This window comes from Scatophagus argus, chromosome 3 (assembly GCF_020382885.2).
Source record: "Scatophagus argus isolate fScaArg1 chromosome 3, fScaArg1.pri, whole genome shotgun sequence".
NCBI classification, from domain to species: Eukaryota; Metazoa; Chordata; class Actinopteri; family Scatophagidae; genus Scatophagus; species Scatophagus argus.
In genome coordinates this window covers 15,331,099-15,355,839 of record NC_058495.1, presented here as the reverse complement: position 1 = coordinate 15,355,839, position 24,741 = coordinate 15,331,099, and the positions used below count along the sequence as shown (strand labels likewise).

Below are 24,741 nucleotides of genomic sequence, written 5' to 3'. Positions count from 1 at the left end.
TCTTGTTACTTCAAATTCATTGATGTCATATGATTTTCAAACAGACAATATCAGGGTAGACACAGTTTTAATGTTATTAAACACCACATACATAGACTTGTCAACAGATGCAGTGATTTTATAGACTAGGATATCTGGACTAAAAATGTCTGATTTAAGATGAAAAGATGAAAGTGACATATTTCGTAAATGTTACCTTATAATCTCTCATTTGCATGAACCAGTTTTTGACTCTTCTTTTTTTTTCTTCTTGTTCCCAAAATGATGTTTAAGTGCAATCAAAATCATGCATTCATTTTCAGAAACGGAATGAGCCAATTGCCTAGCAACAGTGTGCTGAAGATTTGCACCAATGGAGTGTCTCCATGTTGAAATACCCACAGTGTCGTGTAGTCTCCTAAAATTTTCTCTTTACTTCTTACTAGACAAACCATGTTCAGTGTTTATTCTGTAGAGAATGGCTCATGGGTTGTGTTTTTGGTTAGATTTTTGTTGTTACTTAATACATAAAAATACACAGTGTTAAGGATATGAGCTCCAACATGATGTTTCCATAGTGTGGGGATGAAGAACTAAGACCGTTATAGAAGCACTCAGTAATCACACAAATTATTATTTCCCCAGATGCATAAAATTTACACAGCGGTGGAGGAAGTATTCAGATCTTTTCCTCAAGTACAAATACCACACAAAATATAACCATGAAAATATGCTTGATGTATTGCAAAGAAAAAGCAGATCCACCACATGCAGTCAAATTAAGCGAAATTAAGAAAGAGAATGTAATAATAATGTTACATTTTAGTTTCAGGTGTGCATGTCAGCCAACCAACCATAAAGAACAAAAAAGAAAGCAATTTGCAGAGTAAACTAATCAAAGGAAATCAATACTGAAACAATTGGATGACGCTATACCCTGTATGACGGTGGCTTGGGAGGTGCTACCTTATATTAATTATTATTTAACATTCATTTGCATGCAAGCTTAAAACATTCAGCGGCTGCAATTCAAACAGCATTCAATAATTTTTATTTTCCCTGGTCTGGCCCGAGGGGCAGTTCAAACAGGGAGCAGCAGATTGAGCCCCTGGGCCTCTATGTCTGCACGTCACTGTTTTCTGTCATTTTAGCGTCCACTCCTTCCTTTTCATCTGCGTCTTTTCAGTCGTCGTCTGAATGTGCAACAATCTGAGGGAGACCAGCTCCATTATAATATCACTCATCGGTATAACCTTAAGTAGTCGGCGTAAAATATCCACCGCAATATAAAATGGATTAACAAACTGGTTTTGTTCGCGCTTTCAAACAACGCTCTCTGTTCCCGGGGAGCTGATGGAAGATGACCCTTTTCTCTTCGCTTGAGGAGGCTGTTCTGCTGTGTGGGGGAGTGGGTTACATCCTGTGGCGTTTCCTGTGTTTGTAAACTAGACCGTCTTGAAAACGTCGGGCGAGTGAAGCTAAAAGGTAAATAATATCTTTTATTTTTCTTCGATGTTCGGTGGATTGTGTTTGTGCATTAAATGCTCTGCGTTTTCATGAGTGAATATGCATGCTCGGATATGGCAGCAAAAGGATTTACCTAATATTACAGCGTCAGTGTTAGCCATGGCTAGCTCGCTAACAAATGTTAGCTTAATCATCGAGAGGGGGAGGCACTCGCAACGACGGCCATCACGAATGTCTTTATCGCTGAATCTTGTCTTGAACGAGTTTGTCTTATGTCTAGTATTATCACGGTGGAAAGGTTCATTGATCAAGTCTGCAAGGTAGGCAGTCTCGTAAAGCTACTGTATCAAACTGATAACCAGATGGGCTAAAAAAATGATCGATTACTAACATTTCTGTGGGCGAGGGCGCCAGCGAGCAGCTAGCTGCTGGCTAGCTTATGTTAGCTAGGTTGTTCAACATCAGCAAAACTAACGTTAGGTCGGATGGTAGTCCGAAGGCCACCTCAGTCTGTGCAGAAAATGCATATTTATTTTCAAAGCAACATTATGTTAGGGGTATGCCGTGTCCTCTGTTGGGACATAACTCAACGGCAGCCGAAAACCTAACGGTACAAAGTATCCATGAATTATTTTAATTAGCGTTAGCCAATGATAGCTTTGCGCTAGCTGTCTATTTTCCTAGCAACGTTAGCCAGCTAAGCAACGCCAATGGTGAAAGCACTGTAGCGTTAAAAGTGTCTGTCTACCGCTATCTGGCTACCGTTAACCTTTTTGTGCTAGCACAGAAGTGTAACAATTAACTTATGCCACAGTTGGAAAAATAACTGACAAAGTCAAAAGGTAGCTGTAAGCCATTACAAGAGCAGTGTTTCTTCGGGCAAAATCATGGCCTCCTCGAAATGTAACGTTTCTTGATTAAAAACCCCATGTCAACAAGCCAGACGTACGGTTTTTATAGACAACTACATATTGGAGATTAATGGTTTCCTTGTAGGTTTATTTGAATTTCGGAGTCGCAGTGTTCTTCTCGGGTTTCCAGACGCTCGAATCCGCCCACTCCAAGTTTACATTTCTGTCTCATATCAGTACTGTGCGAGATGACTAACATGAACACCAGAAACAGACAGCAAATGCTAAATTGTAATTTCTCCCCTCACACTACTTTTTCACAATTCATTCACATTTTTGAGCGATTCTGTTGTATATTGGCAAAATGTTATTCTTATGACCATTTTTCAACACTGAAATACACAGTAATATGAGCATATCTGTTTCATGCTATTTTGAGTTTATTTTTGATTGACCCTGGTCTGTTTCTGTATAACAGTTTTTTTTGTGATTTATTACATGTTAAATATTGACCCGTATTTTGGGAAACTTTAATATAGTGTCATACAAATATAAACCTTGAAATGATGGATTTTAAAAATATAATGAGTAACGAGACCATACATTTAAAAGTAATTGTCTTCCCATCAGTTATACTCATAAAATAGCATTATTGTTTAGTTTTTCTGGTTGTGTTGAACATATTTGTCCTTCAGATTCTTTCTGCTTCCTAAATTTCTCCACAGTGCTCTCTTCATGTTTCAGCTTGTTTCCCTGATGTCCTAGAAACAGTTGTATAAAATATAAATTCTCACAGAACTTGGCTATCGAAGGTCTGTGGTTTTTACAGTAGTGACAAGAGGTAACCACTTAAGACTATTGGCAAGCTCCACAAAACCCTGTAGTGATGGAGTATTTCACACAGCTTGGAAATTTGTGTCGCTAGAGGAAGCATTAGATGTAGCACACTAGAACACTATATTGTTTTGATATCCCTAGTAATAGTCTTGATGGCCTTAAATAAGTTGTTACTAACATAAATGTAAAATACAGACTTGAATAAGAAGCTAGTTTTCCATACATAAAAAGATAATGTTATTTCTGTTTATTGGAAGAATGATCTTCTGTAGTTTTAGGTCATTTCTTTCTCTCTTTTTTTTTCTTTTTTTGCAAATAATTGTGGACGTCCATTAGGCTTGTGTCAGTTGGATTATTTATTGACAGTTGAAGAGGTAACTGATGATTGGTTTGGATTGATGATTGGTTAAGACTGGAAAGACTGCTTTAATTAACCTAGAAAATCAGAAAAAAGATATTGGAAAAATAGTGTCTACAATCTGCGCCCCGCTCTGCATGTAAAGATATTTCTACTGAAGTGTTAGCTGTGAATTTTAAACTTCTAGACAGTTTGCTGTCTCTGTTCCATGGATTGGCACCCTGCATTATGATATGAAAGATAAAATTATGGTAAAGGGTACATGATGCTGTGATACTGTTGCACCAAAGCACATGGACACAAGATATCCCCAAATACAAGATATTCCTTTTTTTAAAAAAAAAAAAAAGTGTCCATGCTTGCATTTGCATTGCATTTCCACCTCCCTGGGGATTGCCTGTCAGTGATTTCATATAACCTTGATTGGATGTATTGAAAGTAGAAGTGATCACCCAACCCTAAAATCCATCAGCTGCAAACCATTGTCTCTAAAATAATAAGAATCACAGCTACAATGTAAATGCAGAGTATGATTATTCAAATATTTACCAGTAAACATTGTGGTCAGTTTTCTTTATGGTGAGTATAATGACTTAATTTGTATGAACAAAAGTCAAGCTAAATTTATTAACGTGGTTATTTGTGCAACTGAATAATTTTTGTGTGTTTATATTATGTGATGTTATATGTCATTGTGAAAAATGACGATCCTAACTCGAGTTAATGGAATGTATAATGTTAAAAGCAGCAAGTGATGCAGAGAGTTAATGTTTGTATGTTTCATCCACATCCTCCTCTTCCTCAGTTTTAATGCTAGATGAGTGAGGTGGGTGTGGCTTCCCACCAGCCCGACCATCCTGACTGACGGATCTCTGGATGACCTTGTCCCCACCCCTGTCCCTGCGCTCACATACACCACAGCAATGTCACATCTGCCCAGCAGCTCAGTCCGCGACCATATGAAATGGGTTTGTTTTGAGAACACCAAAGTGGTTACAAATAACTTTATTTAAAGTCTTGTGTCACTCAGGATGTTGTCGTTGATGACTAGCAAATGCCGTGTCACTGGCAAGAGATTCAGATCATTTCAGATTGTTTTAGAATGTTTGATATTGTTGGTAAAGTTTTGCTTTTCATTCTTTTTCTTTGCAGGCGGGGCTGCTTGGCTGTGAAGCTGTCCTCTCCAGTATGGCCCTAATGCAAGCCAGCTCCATGGCTGCTCCGCCCAAAAAAATGATGGCTCCACTTGGTCATGCACCACCGCAGCGAGAGGGACCTGACCGTGGTCCCCAGAGCCACATGATCCTCCCATCTGGAATGAGCTGTCCACCCCTGGTTAGGACCCAATTGAGAAATTCAGAGTAGAATTGAGGCTGTTTGCTATGCTTTCAATGTTGTGAAGGGTGTGAACCCATTGCCTGAATGGGATTGAAAATTTTGCCATGGGAGGATTTTCCCTCTAAAGTCATGAAGATTTATTTTATGATTCAGCAAATGGATTTGGTTTTTGAAGCTACATTTATCCCGTTGTCCTTATATCTACTCAAATGACAGTTTTCCTGTTCCTGTAAATTTCTGTTGGTTTAAATGTACAAAACCTTGCACTAACCAACATAGAATATGATATTCCTCCTTTTAAATTGTTAGTTTTTCCCAAAACTAAATTACAACCCACAACACACTAAGATTGGCTTTCATATGCTGGCTGTGGCAGAAATGACACATAATGAGTTTACATTTAGCACTTCACTTCATTATAGTCATGTTAAAATAATCTTTTTTTTTTCTCTGAATCTGGGAAATAATTTGTTTTTTCTGGATCTGTAGCTTATTCGGAAGGAAGGTGAATTCCAAGCTCCCCGCCTGCTGGACGAGAAGGAGATGAGGGCCAACGAGGACATGCAGCAGAAAAAAAAGAACAGGAAATCAGTAACGCCCTGTAAAGTGAGAGAACAAGAGGGAAGGGGTGGGAAGGTTAGTGGCTGTGGTTGCTAAATAGGGAATGGTCCGCGTATGTTCATTTTCCTCATTATATAAAATATGCTGTTAGCTGCTTGCATGCATTTTTGTAAAAGCGTTTAACTCCATTCAAGTGTGGCTGACTTGGACCTTTCATGTGTGTACTTTTTGTTTGCGTGGGGGTGGGGGTGGGGGGAGGAGTTCAGGGAAGATGTGGAGGGGGTGGAGGATCTCTAGAGAGGAAAGAGGGGGAGGGGAGCAGAGTGAAGCAGAGCACAATAACTGCAGTTGTGTGTATAATGGGGAGCAGTAACATGAGGGCACTAGGCCATTGGAAGGGAGTGTGGGCTATTTCTCAATTCAGATGTTAATTAAATGTCGTAATAATTGCTGTTTAAGAAAAGAAAAACCATAAAAAAAAATATACATGAAAAATGTGTGCTACGTCTATAGAATGTAATTACACTTGTTGGTTGGTGTGTCTTACACAATGTGCCATTGTGGTAAAATGCCCTGTTTCTTAGTTCATGTCATTAGTGGAAGTTTTAATTGAATGTTGAACCATTATTATTTACTGTCGTCATTAGGGCACAGGAGATGAGAATGGTCCATCATCCAAAGTGCAGAAAAACTTTATTTGTGATCACTGTTACGGAGCATTTAGGAGTGGATACCACCTGAAGAGACATATCCTCATTCATACAGGTATGGATCATGCTTGGAACAACTTGAGTTTCCAGTTAAGCCAAAACAGCTTTTTAATGCCTGATTACATTAATAATTGTTTTGAAAGAGGTCCTGAAAGCTTGAGTTGGACTGAATCTAGGAGTGTGCAGCAACTGTAAGGTTTTGCAATGGCCTGCTTAAAAACCTTGTTTGGTAATAGCTTTTGCCTCACAGCTAATTGGTGGTATCTGTGGGGACTTGAACTAAAACTGGTGCTCTTCGGTTTAGGGGAGAAGCCGTATGCTTGTGCCGTATGTGACATGAGGTTTATTCAGCGTTACCACCTGGAGAGACACAGCCTCATTCACACGGGTATGCGTCCTTTAACCGTACCCATATTACATAAATTGGACTACATCTGTAGTCTGTCACTTGAATCAATGGACAGATGCTCAGGGTTCATTTTGTCTATGGACAGTAATTTCCAACAAAGCCACCCCTCCCCCCTCCAAAAATCTGGTCACCTCAAAAAATTAAACACAGCATTTGTTTTTGTATGGATATTGGTCCCCCAACACCAGGAAAAAATTACAGAAGGCAATATAATACAGTGTGGTCCAATGGTCCCGAGTCCACTATTAAAAACAGTTGTTTTAACATTTGTGGTAAAATTGCTTTTTTCTTCTTTGGGTGTCCGTTACTTGCCATAATCATAGATTTAAATTTTGACTGGTGTCAGATGTAGACATGTTTGGAGGATTGAAGAATTCTTATTATTTTTTTTGCGCTGTTGTACAGCATCCCAGAGATGTAGGAGATACCTTTCTCCTTTTCTCCAGAATGTTAGGTGAGGTTGAGACAGAAGCCTCCCTTGTGACAGTCGTATAACTCTTATTGCAAATCCACAGTTTGATTCATCTGTAAAAGCAAGTTTCTCACTGTGTTCACCAGTGATAGTTGGATGTTGTTTGGCCCATGTACACTTTTGGCCCTTTTTTTTGTTTTGTTTTGTTTTGTTTTGTAGTTAGCAAGTCAAATAGGAGATTCTTTGTTTATTTGTGCTCATTCAAATGTTACTGGTTGCTGCAAAGATGTCATCTTGATACACTGGTCTTCACATGGTGTGGTCACTTGAAAACATAACTCCGCCCAGGCTAATAATTTTGAGTGTTCAGCCATCTAGCAGTTGCTGCATGCTCTGTAAACAACTTGTGCAGTGCAACTCTTCACTGTGCATTGTTGAGCAGTTTTATCACAGCTGCTTGTGATCACAAGTTCAACAGACCACATTTGACAACCCACACTGCTTGACCATCTTAGAAGCACTTTTGTTGAAGCATACTGGCTGCTGTATTCTGAAAAGTCTGCCATGTCATGGCTTTAAAAAAAAAAATCAGTGAGCAGAACCTGTACAACTTTTAGTTTAGAAGATTTGTGCAAGGAAAATTTCTTACTAAAGAGAATCACTTGGATACACAGTATGGGTTTCCAACAATGATGATAGACCAGTTGAAAGTATGTTTCAGTTGAAACATTGAGACCTACAGACAACAGTGACACATAGGCAGCCATATTAATTTTGTATGCTTTTTGTAGACCTCAGACCTCAGTAATTCTCAGCATATATTGAATTGAATTGAATTGAATATATTACAGAGAATGCTTGTGCCACTTATTTAATTAAATGCTCATATTTTTGTGATTTTTTTTTTCTTTGTACATCTCTTAAGTACCAATTAAGTTAGTCATTAATATATAGCTACATGATGACAACAAACAAAAGTTTTTGGTAGTGGACTTGAAAAGTGGACTCAAACATGTGGACCCCAGTGTATATATGTTAAGTCTCTAAGCACAGGCCGCAAAAATATGGAAGATTTGTTTTATTTTTAATTATTTTGTATCTATTGCATTGTTTGTGCAAATGACTGCATGGACATCAAAGGACTATTTTCTTAATTGTTAACATAAAATGAAAATTGTGGACTTTAGTTTAAAATATTTGCATTGTGTCAATATGTGCGTTGCACCCTTTCACACAAAATTCTTTGTTTTTCATTGTTTAAGAAGTATGCTGTGGGTAAGTGAACTTTCAGCCTAATAGTTTCTTTCCAAGCTAGTGCCTTCTGCCCCACTATACGCCAGAAGAAATGCATCAATAGTAAACTAATGTTTTCCAAATCTAGCCAATCAGTTGGCATGATTTATGTACATAACCATATATATAGTTATTTTATTCCAGTTTCCCAATGGCTTGAGTAAGAAGTTGCTCTTAGTGGCAACACTGCATCTGTTCTTTCTGTTTTCCACGTAATAAATTTTGTGACTTTTTTTTCTCACACATTTTCGCATTTGATAGGCTTAATAGCTAATAATTTTATGCTCTGTGTGTGTAGGGGTGAAGCCGTACGCTTGTTCCATGTGTGACATGAGGTTTTTCCAGCGTTACCACCTGGAGAGACACAGACTCACTCATACGGGTATGCGTCCATTTACCGTACCCAGTTCAAGTTAAAAAATAAATAAATAAATAATCAAATCAGTCTCATTGAGAACAAAAACATGACGAAACAACATGCAAACATGCAGGCCCAAAGTAGCCCTTTAGGAGAAAAATCAGATGTTGGTCTTTTACATGTGAGACAGACTGACTGCTGGATTTTTCATTATTTCCCTATTAAGGGATCTGAACTGTAGGATCAGTGTACAAATTGATGTTGATGTTTGGCCCGAGGAATATGTATCTTAATTTTTTTTTCCTTTTCTAAACATGGATTCCCCCCCCCCCCCAACATCATATAATACAGTCCAATTCAAAATCCCTGCGAGTGGGGAAACTATAGAAAGATCCTTTTTGGAGTCCAGAAGTTGAGACAATAGCCTGTAGAATTTCTACAGTGTTGAATCAACACCTGTCTCACTTTTCCCAATATGTAACATGACCATTAAAGCCATGTAATGGACTGTATGAGAAGTTAACGCCTGAAAAAAATTAAAATAGCTCCTGTGGACCCCTCAAAGTGTATTATCCCTCTTGCACCATCGCTGCTTGACAAAATTTTTATTCTCTGATGATATAGATTCTGATGCTTTAGCAGATGGTAGCAGAGCTAAAGAGAAATCTAGCCGTTAGCGGTCATACATTGTTTACATAGTATTGTGCATTAGTACGACACGTATCATGTGTATACATGATATCAGCATATTATGTGATAACTGAGATGTATACACAATATTTATCATTAATCAAAGTTAAGATTGTTAAAGAAAGCGACATGATGTCGTAGCTGCAGAGACGGGCGTCATTGGTCACAATGTACTAAGGACAAAATAATATAATTTCGCAGACAAATTGTGCATGGCTTTGCTTAAATTTGTGAATGAATTATTAATTATTTTAACTTAATGTTTTATAGTAGGTAACAGGTTATGGTAATGCTCCCCTGTCTGATCTAGCTGTATTTTAGTAGCTGATGAACTGGCCATGGTATATTAGGGAATAGTCCTTTGATGTCCACATCTGTTTTAGGTACAGTTTAATGGCTGCACATCTCATATGCCTTATCTGTAATTGTCTGTCTTTTTAAATCTATATTTTTATTATTTAATATTACATAGTTATGATATGGTAGTAGTTCTGTTATATAATATGTTATACCAGTACTTCTACTGTGAGTTATTGCGAAGATCAGATTGGAAGCTTTTGAAAGTTGAGGCAAATCCTTCCTTCGGAGTCCTAGAAAGCAAGCACACTTGTCAAAGCAACACACTTTCTTGCCACCATATATTAACCAGTACGCACTATATTGACATTAAACCCGTTTGACCTCGCACTATGATGCAATAAGTATCCCCACTGCAGTGCTAAACAATGTTGACCCTCGTAGCAGTAAACAGCGAAGAAGTTTGCTAATGTTCTGCTTTAGCTGGCCAGTGTGATGACTGTCTTACACGTTTTTTTGCTATCTTGCTGCTGACTTGTATGTCTTGTTTTAAACATGCTTGGCTTCTTGTTGCTGCTTTTGTCTCATGATGTACTCCAGATTATTTGAAAATGAATGCTACCCACAAAGGAACACACTTAATTTGCAGTAAGAAAAAAGGAAAAAATCACGCTTTCGCATGAAGCTTGATTGGAATATGTAATGTCTGCCAGGTCCTGGTGATTTAATGCCTGTGAATGATGCTTTCCTTTGATTCTTGAGGAACATCCTAGCTAATATGTTGATACTTTGTGTATGTAGGGGTGAAGCCGTACGCTTGCTCCATGTGTGACATGAGGTTCTTCCAACGTTACCATCTGGCAAGACACAGCCTCACTCATACTGGTATGCGTCTGCTCACCCTAGCTCATTAGGTAGTGGTGTTTTAGAAGTGCCAAAACTTTTCAGCTCATAGCAGTGCAAACAGAGGTTTAGGTTGAGTGAAATGATCACCAGCTTCAAATATGCTCTTATTCAGAAAATGAAGATGTATCCAGACATGTGTTAGGATGGTAAGACGGTAAAATGTAAAACTTTTAGCTCTTGATGAAAGTACATGCATACATAGTGGGGCACCTGAATGTACATAACTTGAGCTTTTCCCCTGCTGAATGCTCTGCTTAGTTCTGCACAATTATTTATTTGTTACTACTTGTTTTTAAAGATTTTTTTGTGTGACTGAAATTAACCACTTGTGCTCCCTAATATAGTGCAAAATATACAAAAAGCAGAGTGATGACGTGTGGAAGCATAAGAAGAGCTATTCTAAGGGAAAGGCTGATGGTTATGTGTTGACACTTATTATTTTTTTTCTTTCTAGCTTAATATTTACATACTTTCTATGTGTGTAGGGGTGAAGCCATACGCTTGCTCCATGTGTGACATGAGATTTTTCCAACGCTACCACTTGGCAAGACACAGCCTCACTCACACGGGTATGGGTTCACCACTCTTTGCTACAATAGAGCCCAAATACCCAGTTTACTGAAGTTTCTGTCCCTTTTTTATAGAATGGCTTTTAGTCAGGTCTTTAAAATATTTATAAGCATCAAGCAGTTTTGACAGTTGGAAGGTCGTAAGCTAGTTAGTTAGTTATTACCCAAGTTACCTCCATTGGTACTTCACTGCACTGCCTGCAAATTACACCTCAGACTTTAAAATCTTGGGATTACATGTCAGCTTTGAAAAGCTGACATGTAATCCTGACATTTCCCAGTATTTTCAGTTTCAGTAAGGTCCTTTTTTTCAGTATTTGAAAGATTAGAATGTTAGTGGCCACTGCTTTTGGCATGTCTGGATACATAATATAAGTGAGTGTGTCCTGTTCAGTTCATTGTGATGTTTTTACAAAATATTTTGCTCTGTGTGTGCAGGGGTGAAGCCATATGCTTGCTCCATGTGTGACATGAGATTTTTCCAGAGATACCACCTGGCAAGACACACTCTCACCCATACGGGTATAAGTTTTAATTATCTCCCACTTGACAGTATCAGGGGCTCTAGAAACTTACCCTTGTGTGTAGGCTTTGACTGCCTGTGAGAGTACTTTGACATAAAACAAAATGTAATTTGTACTTCTCAGTCCATAGTCTTGATTATGAAAGGTTCAAGTTTAAGAAGTTTTTTTTCTTTTCTGGTGTACTTATTTTATTTGGTAACTGATTTTAGGGTTGACATGACTTATTTTATGTGTTGTTTGTGTAGAGACCAGTTGACCATGAAAAATACTTAAGACCTTGTAATGAAATAACATTGACTACTGCATGTAAAATGACCTATTTTGTGCACATAGTTCATAAGAACATTTTCTAAAGTTTGGTACTGTGTGCGTTTAGGGGTGAAGCCATACGCTTGCTCCATGTGTGACATGAGATTCTTCCAGCGTTACCATTTGGCAAGACACAGCCTCACTCATACTGGTATGCTTGACTTAATTGTTCCCCTTTCACTATAAATATATAATAGAAGCAACCTATAGAGTTTTTTTAAGTGCCTTAATCTACAATACCACAATTGCCATTGTTGATAAATGAATTTCCCCCTCTCAAAATGTTTAATAGAATTTTTAGGCTTTGTTGGAAAACTGTCCACTGAAAAAGTGACTCCCTCTGTCAGTAACCTTGTTTTGTGTGAACATTGTAATGGTACTATTGCATGTGTATTGTTGAGTACTAAATTAAATATCCAATGAAAGGGACATTACACTAAAAAGCATTTTTAATGCAGGCATCAACAGTTTAAAATCAAAGATGTTGCACCCGGAACATTTGGCTCCCATTAATAGCTTTAAAATTAACTCAAAATGGGTTTTTTCACTACTATAAAGTGTTTACAGGATGACTGACTATTACTCAAGCTGGTCTGAAGTACAGTTTGAAATCCCCTTTTCTGAGCATTTGATGATGCACCTAAACTTTTGATGTCTGCAGGTGTTTATATTGTAATGTCTGTAATAAAGCATGCAATAATAAACTACCTGAAAGTATTGCATTAATTTTTATATTTTCTTTAGATCTTGGTGTCCATGAACTTCATTGGTATGTTGTAACACATCTAACATTTTTGTGCTCTGTTTAGGGGTGAAGCCGTATGCTTGTACCATGTGTGACATGAGGTTTATACAGCGTTACCAGCTGGAGAGACACAGTCTCACTCATACAGGTATGTACTAATTTTTCAAACTTTGATCCTCGCTTTCCCGATCATGCATGCGCTCCACGTTATGTTTACATGGCTGCTTCAAACTCGAGTTTGTATTGCTTTCTGTCACTGTATTGAGTGCTAATGTTTCATGTAGCATGTGCAAGGAGCTTCGTAAGCACTTGCATAACAACACTTCGCCCATACTTTGTATATGAAATGACATGATGACCATGAAGCAAAAATCCACCCACACTCTTTGGTTTGAAGATTTATTCACAATTTTTTCTTAAAATTGTCAGTTTCTAGACTCACTGGCTACTTTATTAATGTTCAGCTGCTCATTAATGCCAATATGCAATCATCTAGTAAAGTGACAGCAACTCGGTGCATTTGGCATGTAGAAATGGACAAGACAATTTGCTGAAGTTCAGATCATCAGAGTGCCAGGCGGGCTCATTTGATTATTTCAGAAACTACTCATCTACAGGGATGTCGCACACCACCATCTCTAGGGTTTACAGAGAATGGTCCAATGAAAGAGAAAATATCCAGTGAACAGCAGTTCTCTGGGCTAAAATGCTGCCAGGGGTCAGAGGAGAAAGGCCAGTCTGATTCGAGCTGATAGAAAGGCAGCAGTTACTCAAAAAATCACTTATTACAGCTGAGGTATGCAGAAGAGCATTTCTGGATTAAAAGTTAAATCAGATGGGCTACGGCAGCAGAAGACCACACCGGGTGCCACTCCTGTAAGATAAGAACATGAAACTGAGACTACCATTGTCATGGGCTCACCAAACTTAAAAAGATGGAAAAGCACTGCCTGTTGAGATGAGTCTCAATTTCTGCTGCGACATTCAGATGGTAGGGTCAGAATTTGTTGTAAACAACACGAAGGCATGGATCCATCCTGCCTTGTATGAACGCTGTAGGCTTGTGGTGGGGCCGTAAAAGTGTGGGGGATGTTTTCTTGGCACACAAATTGAACATTGTTTAAACACCACAGCCTGCCTGATGTCCATCCCTTTATGGTCCACAGTGTACCTGTCCTCTAATGGCTACGTCTGGTGGGATAGTATGCCACGTCACTAAGCTCAGATGATCTCAAACTGTTTTTTTTTTTTTTTTTTTGAACATGGCAATTAGTTCACTGTGTTCAAATGACCTCCGCAGTCACCAGAGAGACCACATTTGGAATGTGGTGGAAAAAGATGTCAGTATGGCCCAAAATCTCTGTTTCACGCAGCTTGTCGATCCTTCTCGGTACTAGCAAGGTATACTTAACAAAGTGGCCGGTGAGTGTAGATGTTCAGTATATTTTTAATTTTTAAATGTTTGGCAAACCAAAATAACTTTGATCGCTGACCAGTTTATTTTCAGACTTTCTGTATTTGAATCAGCTCGGCTTTCTACTTTGATATAGTTCACCATCGAGTAGAGTCAGCTCGCTTGAGTCTGTCTTGTGAAAATCAAAGGTACTGAAAGATTGACTCAAAAAAATTACCAAAACAAAGGAGCCACATCTTCTCATATGTACATGAAATGCATAATGGTTAAAAAGAGGATCTGAAAATTGAACAGACATTTTAATTCAAGCCCAAATAGAGTAAGGAAAGTTTTAACTGACCTAAAACTGGGTCAAGGAGGGCTTTACTATGAAGCAGCTACAGGCATTTGACTGTCTGCAGCTGATCAATTCTAGATCAGTGCTTTTGCACAACTAAAGATAAACAGGAACCAGACTGGCTGTAGCTTCCATGATGAAGGACTCAAGGATTTTCGAGGTTATAGCACAGACTGAGTCTTGTTCACCTCATAACGGTTGTGAGAATGATCATCAAATTCTGAATTTAAGAGGATATGAAACATGCCGATTTAGAGCTGACTGCTCACAGATTTAGTCATTGTGTCATTTCACATTCAAAATAAAGGTGTGGAATAACATATAATCCTCTGCCATGAATAGTTTTATTGTCTGTTGTATTTGAAAACAGGTTTTGTGTAAAGATATTACTTGTATTGTCAGTCTGCTTTTACAGTACAGTTTTAAATTTGAAGAAAGAGCAGAGTTAATGTTTTATGTTTGCTTAAATCGTTTTCTAGGTTCTGTATGATGGTTTCCAGAGCAGCTGCCGTTAACTATAAATCAGTTTTTAAAGTTAAATTACAAGAGTTGCTCTGCAAAGGAATGTTCAATCTTAAAACTGTAGTGCGGGACTTGTACATACAAATTTAGGTGAGTCACATTCAAGCACTTGACAAAAGAGTTGCCACCAGGAAAATCTGTATTTTGCAGTTTATCAGAGTTATCTGGATTCTGTGGTAACATTCCTGCATTGGCTGATGGTGATGCACGATTGTAACAACAGAGAAAACCTGGGAAGCATCCAAGAAAAGTTTCTGGTGCTTCAAATTAAAAAGAAGCATGTTGTTCAGAGGATTTCTGTAATTTCTCATCCTGCCAGAAGGGGGAGACAAAAGTTCCGCACTGCAGGTTTAATGTGTTGTGCATAGTTGTTTACAACTGCCTAAAATTGTCTAACCACTGTGATCAGCGTTACAAAAATTCAAGTATTTACGTTCACAAATCTATTTCAGAAATCTGTATGCGGTATGTTGAAATTGAAACATGAAATATGTTGAAATGAAACAAACACAAGCACCTATTGGCATAGATCGAAAAACTTGATTTTGTGCTAGTTGGAATGTGCCCACTGGGACTTTGTTTTCGCCTCAATTAATTGTCTGGTCATCAGGTATGATTTTAGGTTTGAAGATAAGTTCATTTGGCTTTTTATGCAGGATATTTTTATTTTGACTCAATTTTTCTAATTTGAACTTTGGTCTTAGACCATCAGCAGTTTTTAGATGGGAACATTTAATTTCCAATTGGAATAGCAAATTTCTGAAGCATGCTCAAATTTCCAGTGTAAACAAAGCGCTGATAAGTGCAACCAAACTTTACTAAGCAATTAGTAAAGTTTAATTTCGATCATTTTTGGCAGTTGAGTGTTTTATGCTAAAGTTGGTACTTTGTGTGTATAGGGGTGAAGCCGTACGCTTGCACCATGTGTGACAAGAGGTTTTTTCAGCGCTACCACCTGGCGAGACACAGCCTCACTCATATGGGTATGCGTCAGCCAATCATAACCCAGTCACAAGATTAGGATGCTGCAACATCTGTATGCTTGATCTAGTCTTAAATATCTGTATTTATACACAAATTATTCAAGTAGTAGATGACATCATCATCTCATTTGTTGTGCTGTTTAAGTGGATTTTAGATCTGAATTTGAAACAAGCATCTTATATCATATTGTACCCTTGTAAGTAATTTTAGGGTATGACATTGGTTATTAACCACCGATATCAATTTAGTCCAGATTGGTATTCTTCAGTTTTGAAAAGGAGTACAGATTTATTTATTTTCTCTTGGTGGCAGAGAAAATAATTGTTTTGATGCTCTGCGTTTAGGTGTGAAACCTTATGCTTGCACCATGTGTGACATGAAGTTTTTTCAGCGTTACCACCTGGCGAGACACAGCCTCACTCATACGGGTATGGGTCCGTGCACCGAGCCCATGACATTCAGCGCACATTTAATTCTGTCAGTTCACTTCAGACATATGCCTGTTCAGTTTGAGGGAAATGTCAGCATGGAGTTTTAACAAGGTAGTCTGTTGATATTAGCCATCATCAGTTGAGCAGGATAAACGTTTCATTGTTTTTTTTAATGTTTGTTGGTAATTAGAGCACTATGCAATAGATAAAGGCATTATGAAGAAAATATTTGAGGGGGGGGATGTTTTTGCATGAATTGGCAAATTGTGTGGTTAATAACCAATAGAGTAAATATTAATTCCTAAATTATAAAAATGAAAAGTGAGGCAAAGTAATATAATATTGCTACTTTGCATTTAGGTGTGAAACCTTATGCTTGCACCATGTGTGACAAGAGGTTTTTTCAGCGCTACCACCTGGCGAGACACAGCCTCACTCATATGGGTATGCGTCCGCCCACCTTACCCATGTCACTGAGATCAGACTGTAATTACATTATGTCAGAAATATATAATGTATTAGCTACAGAGCCAGCCATCTTGAGGTAGTTATGAGTGCTCTCTTAAACTGATCACCCTAACCTACATCATGTGTGTAAATGCAACATTAAAGCCAGTCTTAATGTGTTAAGAGATACAGGACTGCAGCATCATCAGCTCATGTGATGTGTTAAGTTGTGGATGTGAGAATTGGTTCACACAGTTTTGATGCATTTTTATTGGATTTGGAGGGAAATCAACCGTTTTAAAGAAATAGAAATCATTTCTTAAAAAGGGAATTTCAAAACCATTGAAGAAAGTGGTTAACAACCCATCAATTGTGAGTAGATATTTAAAGTATATTGCTTATTGATGGATTGTGAACACAAAACAAATTACAAAGTCTGAAAATAATACCGTAATGCTCTGCATTTAGGTGTGAAACCTTTTGCTTGTACCGTGTGTGACATGAGGTTTGTTCAGCGTTACCACCTGGCGAGACACAGCCTCACTCATACGGGTATGCGTCAGTGCACCTGCCCTTGCCACATTTTATACGTCATTATCACATAGCCTTTATTATGCTAATTTATGTAACACAAACACTTTAAACATAGATGTCTTATTTTTGAGAAACTAGCTGTTGTCAGAATTTTAAGCAAAGCGTGTTACATTTCTGTGACCTTTATTGATGCCCTCCAGAACATTAAGCATCTTTTAATGATAAAAGACTGTAATGACTAGCAGTGTTGGGACATTTGGGCCCCATCCTGTGCTTTTAAAAATCTGCTGCATTTTTGGTCACCACATTTCGCTTTTCCAAAAATTATTTACTTTAACAACCCTTCTTTAAATAGACATAATCACTAGTTGTGAAATTACTCTCACTTAAAATGCATCTTGGTGTTATGGTGTCACATTGAAATGTACTTTTAAAAACACACATAACGAAAAATACTTTAATTCTTACCGTGACTTAATTCCTACTTTTGTCAACAAGCTATTAACATGAGGTACACAAACGTAAAGATAGTACTTGCAGTGATTCCCAGCTGTAATTGTAACTCTTAAGAAGAATAATCCATAATCATATTGGCTGGTGATGGCAGCTAAAACGGTCAGTTGTGTAGTTGTCTTTGCTGGTAACAATAAGTGTTACATAGAGGAAACATTTGACTCATCTTTTTTGTTTGTGCATGAATTGGCAAATGTGTGCGTTTTAATGATCAATAGCTCAGGCATTTATTTGTAAAGAATGGAAACTGAGGTGATATAATATTGCTACTTTGCATTTAGGTGTGAAACCTTATGCTTGCACCATGTGTGACAAGAGGTTTTTTCAGCGCTACCACCTGGCGAGACACAGCCTCACTCATATGGGTATGCGTCCGCCCACCTTACCGTTGACACTGAGATCAGCTTGTGCTTGAGGATTACATTAGCTACAGGGGCAGCTGTCTGAGGCTGCCATTATTATTCTGTAAATGGAACTAGCTGTACATTTTGCTTGGTGAGGGCTATCCTGCATTATGTATGTTAATGCACCATTAGAGCCAGTCTTTACATGTAAATGAAAACAGGACTGTGATATCATCAGCTCATGTGATGTGTTTAGTTGTGGATCTGAAATTTTATCAACACAGTTTGAGGTGTTCTTGATTGGATTTGGAGAAAAACAAAAACTCCACATGTATCCTTTTTATAGGGAAAATTTTACACAGTGAAAGTGGTTAGCAACCCATCAATTGTAAATCAATATTTAAATTACTGATTGATGGATTGTGACACGGAAATCAAAAAGTCCTGAAAATAATGCATTGATGCTCTGCGTTTAGGTGTGAAACCTTTTGCTTGTACCATGTGTGACATGAAGTTTGTTCAGCGTTACCACCTGGCGAGACACAGCCTCACTCATACGGGTATGGGTCCGTGCACCTGCCCCTCTCACATTATATAGATCATCATTTCCTTTTTTTTTATCAATGTGAGGTACATATTTGAGTGATTGCAGTAAAGATCAGAACATGTGTTTTTTGTTTTTTTTATTTGTAGGTGTTCCTGTTAGTAAGTGCTGTTAGAAATGCGTTTAAATTACCGGTATATACTCCACAGCTCCGATTGTCACCTGTACTTGAAAGTAGGTAGTTATTTAGCCAAAGAAAAAGAGAGAAGCAGAGAGAGAGTTGCCGTCCAGAATTGTTGGCAGACAGTGTGAACCTTTTGTGTGTTACACACTCCTGGTTAGGCTAATACCCAGCTAGCAAAAAAGCCAGGTATTAAAATACAGTCAGTGTCTAGATATTTTACTTGGATAAAGAAAAACACATTCATGTGTTAGGGACATGTTTAAATGCAATTGATACACTACGACATCGTTCTTAAGAAGAAAAAAAATCCACATTGCGAACTGAAAGGCAACCTAATTTAGCATCCTCCTGCTAGCTTAAAGGTACAGTCAGTAGGTGTAGATAACTAGTGTTCCCTAGTTAAAAGGAATTGAGAAATGAATGAAGCCTGTCAGTCACATTGCTTTCCTTAACTGATGAGTCTACCAGCCCCACCAATTGAGTTTGCATGTTGAGATCACAGTGCACAATCAAGACAATGAGAACATGTTACGGCGGGTTTAAATGTGGCCCATGTCTATGTCTGCTGCCTCGTCCTTAACAACCCTAAAATTTGTGGCGGTTTACTACTGGTATGTAAACCAACAATACTGGAGGGCACTTCAAGAACTGTAATGTGGATGCTCAGAAGTGAATATGTTAGCTTTTAGGTTGTGTTTAGTAGTTTAGTAGCAGTAACAATAATAAAGTAAATAAAGAATCAAATATGTTCAAAGCAAAAAAACTTCTCTCTAGGACATTTGGGTACATATTGTCTTTTGTCCTAAATCGTTTTGTGATTCTTTTTGCTTTACGGGTAAAAATAAATAAATAAATGAAATTCTCTTGCACACCAAAATGAAGTTGCTCTAAACTTTACTCTCCAAAGTGGATAAGCATAATTTAAAAGCACTAAGCTAAACGAATCCACAGTTCTTCCAAATCTGAAATCAGAAGAGGGTCTTAAACTCTGCGGCCTGTTTACTGCTGTGAATCAATGTGAAAGGACTTTAAATAGTTTTGGGGGTTTTTTTGTTTTTTTTAGCGGATCAACACATTCCAAAGGACAACTTTCGTGTTGCTCATAGCTTCCGATTGCACTGATTCAGTGTGTCAGATATTAATTATAGATAGAGATAACACGTATGCTAAATATGCAGTGATGACACGTTCAAATTCAAACTCAAAGACTTGTCGGGGGAAAAATGTTGAAAATGTTCCTAAATTGCGTATTTCTGTGGTTTAAATATAGGTGGCATAGACTGAAGGTGAGAGAGGATGCTGAAAAAGTCTTTTGACAGATGAGGATGTTACTGACGTTTAGTCAGACAAAACACACCGATGAAACGTTAGTCACACACCACATATGATAGATGGTGATTTTTTGCTTTGAAAACACATTTAGCGCCCCAAATCTGACTTAGCTCTATTCACAGTTTAACATATGGTCTTGGTTGCATGTCTGAGCATTCTAACTTATTTTATAAAGAAACAAAAAAAGAAATGCACATTACACACTTAGACATGATGAGCTGTTATTTCTGCCAGTGTTTTAGTCCTAGTGCTAGCTTGAGCAGAAAACTTGTATTTCCTGTTCTTGTGCGTGGTAGGGCTAATATATTGCTCTGTGTGTGTAGGGGTGAAGCCGTATGCTTGTTCCATGTGTGACATGAGGTTTATTCAGCGTAACCACCTGGAGAGACACAGCCTCACTCATACGGGTATGCGTTTCTTTACCGTACCCTCATTGCTGAGACAGGCTCTGGCGCTTGTAACAGAACGGGGTCACAACAAACTCGAGTTTGGATTGTCAAGTCATTTGATGGGATGTTGAACCAGCCTCAAAATACTTGCCCCAGTTTTTTTGGGGTGGGCCACTATGTTGCGTAGATCTGGGCCACGAAAACAAGAAATTCCACTCTGATCTACACATAATGAGTTGATGACGAGGCCTTTAAGAATACCACTATTGAAACACTAATAGGGCAGTTTGTTTTCCAACGTTTTGTAAGTGTTGGAAATATAATTGTGTAAAATTAAAATTAGTGAGTTAAAAATTGCTTGTTGTTACGAGACGCTAAAATTGATGCATTGACTGTATTTGTGTGCTCTTTCAGGAGAGAAGCCATTTGCTTGTGACATGTGTGATATGAGGTTTATCCAGCGCTACCACCTTGAGAGACACAAGCGTGTCCATAGTGGGGAGAAGCCTTACCAGTGTGAACGGTGCCAGCAGGTGTGTATTATGTTATTCATGGGTTGTTCATTCACTTTATACAAAATGAAGATTGATTTCTTGATGTTTTAAAACAGACTTTTGTGTCATTTCTTGCCGTTTGCTCCTGCACATTTCCTTGAAACATTGACGTTTTCCGCTTTTTGTGTTTTGAAGAACTTTTCACGGACAGACAGGCTGTTGCGGCATCGGCGGTTGTGCCAGGGTCGCAGCGTAGCCAAAGTGGAGAACCAGCCGTGCTGCGAACCGCGCCCGTACCCCCAAGAACCCCCACCTGCACCCCCGACCTGGAGTCCCCTGCATCCCCCCCCGGGCCGACTGGCGGTCTGACATTCCACCTTTCCTACATCCACCATGCCGGCAGAGACAGGACAAGCCACAGGGTTTCTTCACAGCTCTGTTCTGAGTGACGCCACACTCTAGCACAGACTGATCTTGCAGCTCCAGTCTTGGTATTACTAATGACCGAAAGACATTCGTGTTTTTGTTTTGTTGACTTTTTACTGTGTCGTTTCCCCCCCCCCCCCCCCCATTTTTTTAAAGACAAGACTTTTCTGTGATGAACAGTGGTCCTGTTTTGTACTTATTCTATTTGATTTTTGCAAAAAAAAAAGGAAAAAAAAGTTTTTATTGTTGTTCAAATATATCTGCATTTGGTGGTACTCGGGAGGGGCGGCGGGTATTGTTTATCCTGACGTTTTAGCAACAAAATGGGATGAAGTGGTGAGAAAACATATTTGAGCGTCTTTCTAATTTTTCCTCATGTGGCCCATTTTGACTCAAAAGGATCATTGCTCAGGTGAAAATTAGTAAAACCAAACTGTACTTCCTGGTAAAGCAAGGAAACCACTCTGCTGGACCTGATCTCACCTGCTGTAGCAGCTAATACAGTGTTGAGCATTATGACATTTCACTGAAAGCAGTTTCTGGTCTACATAGGATTAGAGCAATAGGATTTCCCTGACTTTATCAATATGGGAGGTACAGTTTCGCTCATTATATTGTGTAAATAATTTAAAATGTTTATTATTATTTTTGTTGTGGAACTTGAGTGATGATTTTTTTGTTTTTTTTTTTTAATGTACAAAATGGGCCAGTAACAAACTAAACATTAGAAATTTGTTCAAATACAGCCTGTTACCGCAGTTTCGATGAAATCCTGAGGGAACCTGAGTAACTTTCTGAGTGTGTTTTATTAAAAAAAAGAAAAGTGATATCAAACAGTGCTTCATAACTGTAAACCAGGAGTTCAAAGAAGTGGATGATGAGAGGGCAGCCTGCCGTTGACTGGCGCTTTGTCATACATGAGAAGCATAGTTACGGGAGTGTCACCTGTGGCTCTCATGTTCTGTGTTGTTCTGATGTGCTGGTGACTCAGGAAATGGCACAGGACGGCATCCTTAGCGAGTCGTCCTTCCACACCTGTCGTGTGTTTGGCAGAGAAGCGTCTCTCCTCGCTCTGTCCATACACGCGGTCTAAAGTAGTGCAGGTTGGCCACTTGAAGTCCCATTATGTTGTTTGTACAGATTCTCACATCGTGAGATTAGCGGGGATATACAAAATCTTGTGGCCTTAGTGTGTTTCTTTTTTTTCTTTTTTTTTTTCTTTTTTATTTGCCTTTTTCTCAACTGTTTATTATCGTGGATCAGATGTATTTACTAAGACAAGACAGCCTTTCATCATCATGGTATGTTTTTTTGTTTTGTTTTGTTTTTTTATTAATCCTGAAGCTGTCGTGGTTACAGAATGTTGATGGCTTCCATGGCGCTAAAACAGACTAATGTGTTCTCCTGTCGAGAGAGGTTTGTCTTTTGATGATAATGAATATTTTGGATCATTGTTACTGATTACAGTGTAACACAGTCTATAGTCCTTAAGGAGCCCCTTGGAGTTTGACGGTCCTTGTGAGAAGTCAGTAGTGCTAAATTTTTTCCTCCTGCAGAGCTTTGGCCCCGGTCACAGGCCACAGCAGAATCAACTCTTGCTTGACTCTGTTACACACTAACAATTGCCTTTTTTTATCCAAATATTATGTGATTGGTGTGTATTAATGGATGTCTGTCATGTCATTGGGTTTGGCCTTAAGTAAGTGCGGATACACGAATAATCGTTGTAGTACTAAATTATATCGTAACGAACGATTCCTTTTACTTACGATGAACTGTACTTTGTGAAAGTCTTCGATGGTCAGCCAGCAAAGAGCTGGTTGATCAGGGCCACTTTGCAGCCTATTGGAAATATTTCCCAAACTTGCTCAGTGCTGTGACTGGAGAGCTAGAGACTGATTTGTCCTAACTGTTCTGTTTCACCACAAAATGTCAGTGCTGGGTAGGAGGATTATTCTGCAAGGCCAAACATGCGTGTACTTATCAAGATGTTACAGCTGTTCTCTGATGCAGAGCGAACAACCGCTAACTGAAACCATCAAGGGTGATTTCAGGGGTCAGATGTCTCGTTTGGATCATGCTGAGTGAAGAATTTTTTACAATTTCTTTTAAAGGTCCAGTTAAGCCCTCGACTGAATGTGGAGGTGGAATCCCAGAGTGCTTTATCTGGTCTCTGATTTGTCAGATGAACAGTTTGTTTGATACAAATAAGTGGGTGCTTACCAAGTTATGTGATTTTTTTTTTTTTTTTTTTTTTTTAACCAAAAGTGTTGGGAAAAGTTCTTCTTAAATGGTCCATTGATATCAAGGTGAAGTTGTGTTCGGAGGTGGGATTCAGTAAGTAAAACCCAGTGGCAGCAGAGGGGCCAAGTTTGAGAAATGCATTCGTTTGTGATGGAAACACTATTCCAAATCTGTGGAAGGGATACTGCTGGCACGAGCACATAGTGAAATGGCTAAAGGGCAATAGAGTATATAGTTGACGTCACTTGTTAATACCTTTTTTGTCATTTATTGTTTTTAGTATTCTCAATCTCATTGTCAAAATGCAATAGAATCCTTGAGTCTCAGATCTTTTGTTTATAAGATTGAGGTTTGATTTTTCAGACGGATACGAAGAATCGTTTGTCTGAGAATTTCTCATCACGTTTTGATGATTGTTTCGAGGACCTTTTTTTTATTGATGAAATTGTAAACACTGGAGTGAAAGGAAAAAAGACAAAAAAGAGATGGATATTTTTTTTCCTTCAGACTGTACTAGATTTTAGGTTTTAGACAAAGCCTATTTCTCCTCAACTTGACACGGAAGGTGGACAGAACAATTTGGATCAGTACGGTTGCGAGCCCAGTATGTTCGGTAATTTTGACATTAGAGGCAGTAGTACCACAAGAAAATGTTTTCTTTCTTATATGAAGTCCCTGGTATTTGTAGTAAATTATATTGATAATGGTATTAGATGAACAACAGCAACAGTAGCTATCACAGATTAGTTGTTTTCTTTATTAGTCTTGCATGCAGAGTTATGGTCCTCAGTTAAGATAGGATCTTGATATTGATTATTTTGTGTAGGAAAATGAGTGCATAAGAATAACTTCCTAAAAAAAATGTTACAATGATTATTGTAAAATGGGCTAACTAATATGTACCCTTGTGATCCAATTAGTTTCAAGTATATGAAAATCAGAGGAGAGGCTTCTTACTATTACGCTGAAATAAAAGAATTTGTAATGGA

General features: G+C 38.3%; 1 protein-coding gene across 28 annotated transcripts; it reads left to right on the top strand.

The window, feature by feature from the left end:
- The first annotated feature begins 1,012 nt into the window (after window positions 1-1,012).
- znf740a (zinc finger protein 740a) lies at window positions 1,013-24,741 on the top strand. 28 transcript variants are annotated; one of them, XR_006842979.1, is made up of 21 exons: window positions 1,014-1,464; window positions 4,298-4,460; window positions 4,645-4,827; window positions 5,320-5,466; window positions 6,039-6,156; window positions 6,406-6,489; window positions 8,514-8,597; window positions 10,362-10,445; window positions 10,952-11,035; window positions 11,474-11,557; window positions 11,936-12,019; window positions 12,678-12,761; window positions 15,786-15,869; window positions 16,215-16,298; window positions 16,662-16,745; window positions 17,217-17,300; window positions 18,077-18,160; window positions 18,616-18,699; window positions 20,138-20,233; window positions 20,523-20,606; window positions 21,003-21,020. XR_006842979.1 is itself a non-coding variant. In XM_046384029.1 (21 exons), exons 2-21 carry the CDS (start codon window positions 4,416-4,418, stop codon window positions 21,449-21,451), a joined length of 1,962 nt encoding a protein of 653 aa, XP_046239985.1. In that variant the 5' UTR covers window positions 1,021-1,464; window positions 4,298-4,415; the 3' UTR covers window positions 21,452-24,741. The 28 variants fall into 28 exon arrangements, 27 of the variants coding, with proteins under 27 accessions (XP_046239994.1, XP_046240002.1, XP_046240007.1 ...); XM_046384029.1 differs by lacking the exon at window positions 20,138-20,233 and adding an exon at window positions 21,278-24,741 and having other exon boundaries at window positions 1,021-1,464; window positions 21,003-21,121; XM_046384031.1 differs by lacking the exon at window positions 20,138-20,233 and adding an exon at window positions 21,278-24,741 and having other exon boundaries at window positions 1,022-1,464; window positions 5,320-5,436; window positions 21,003-21,121.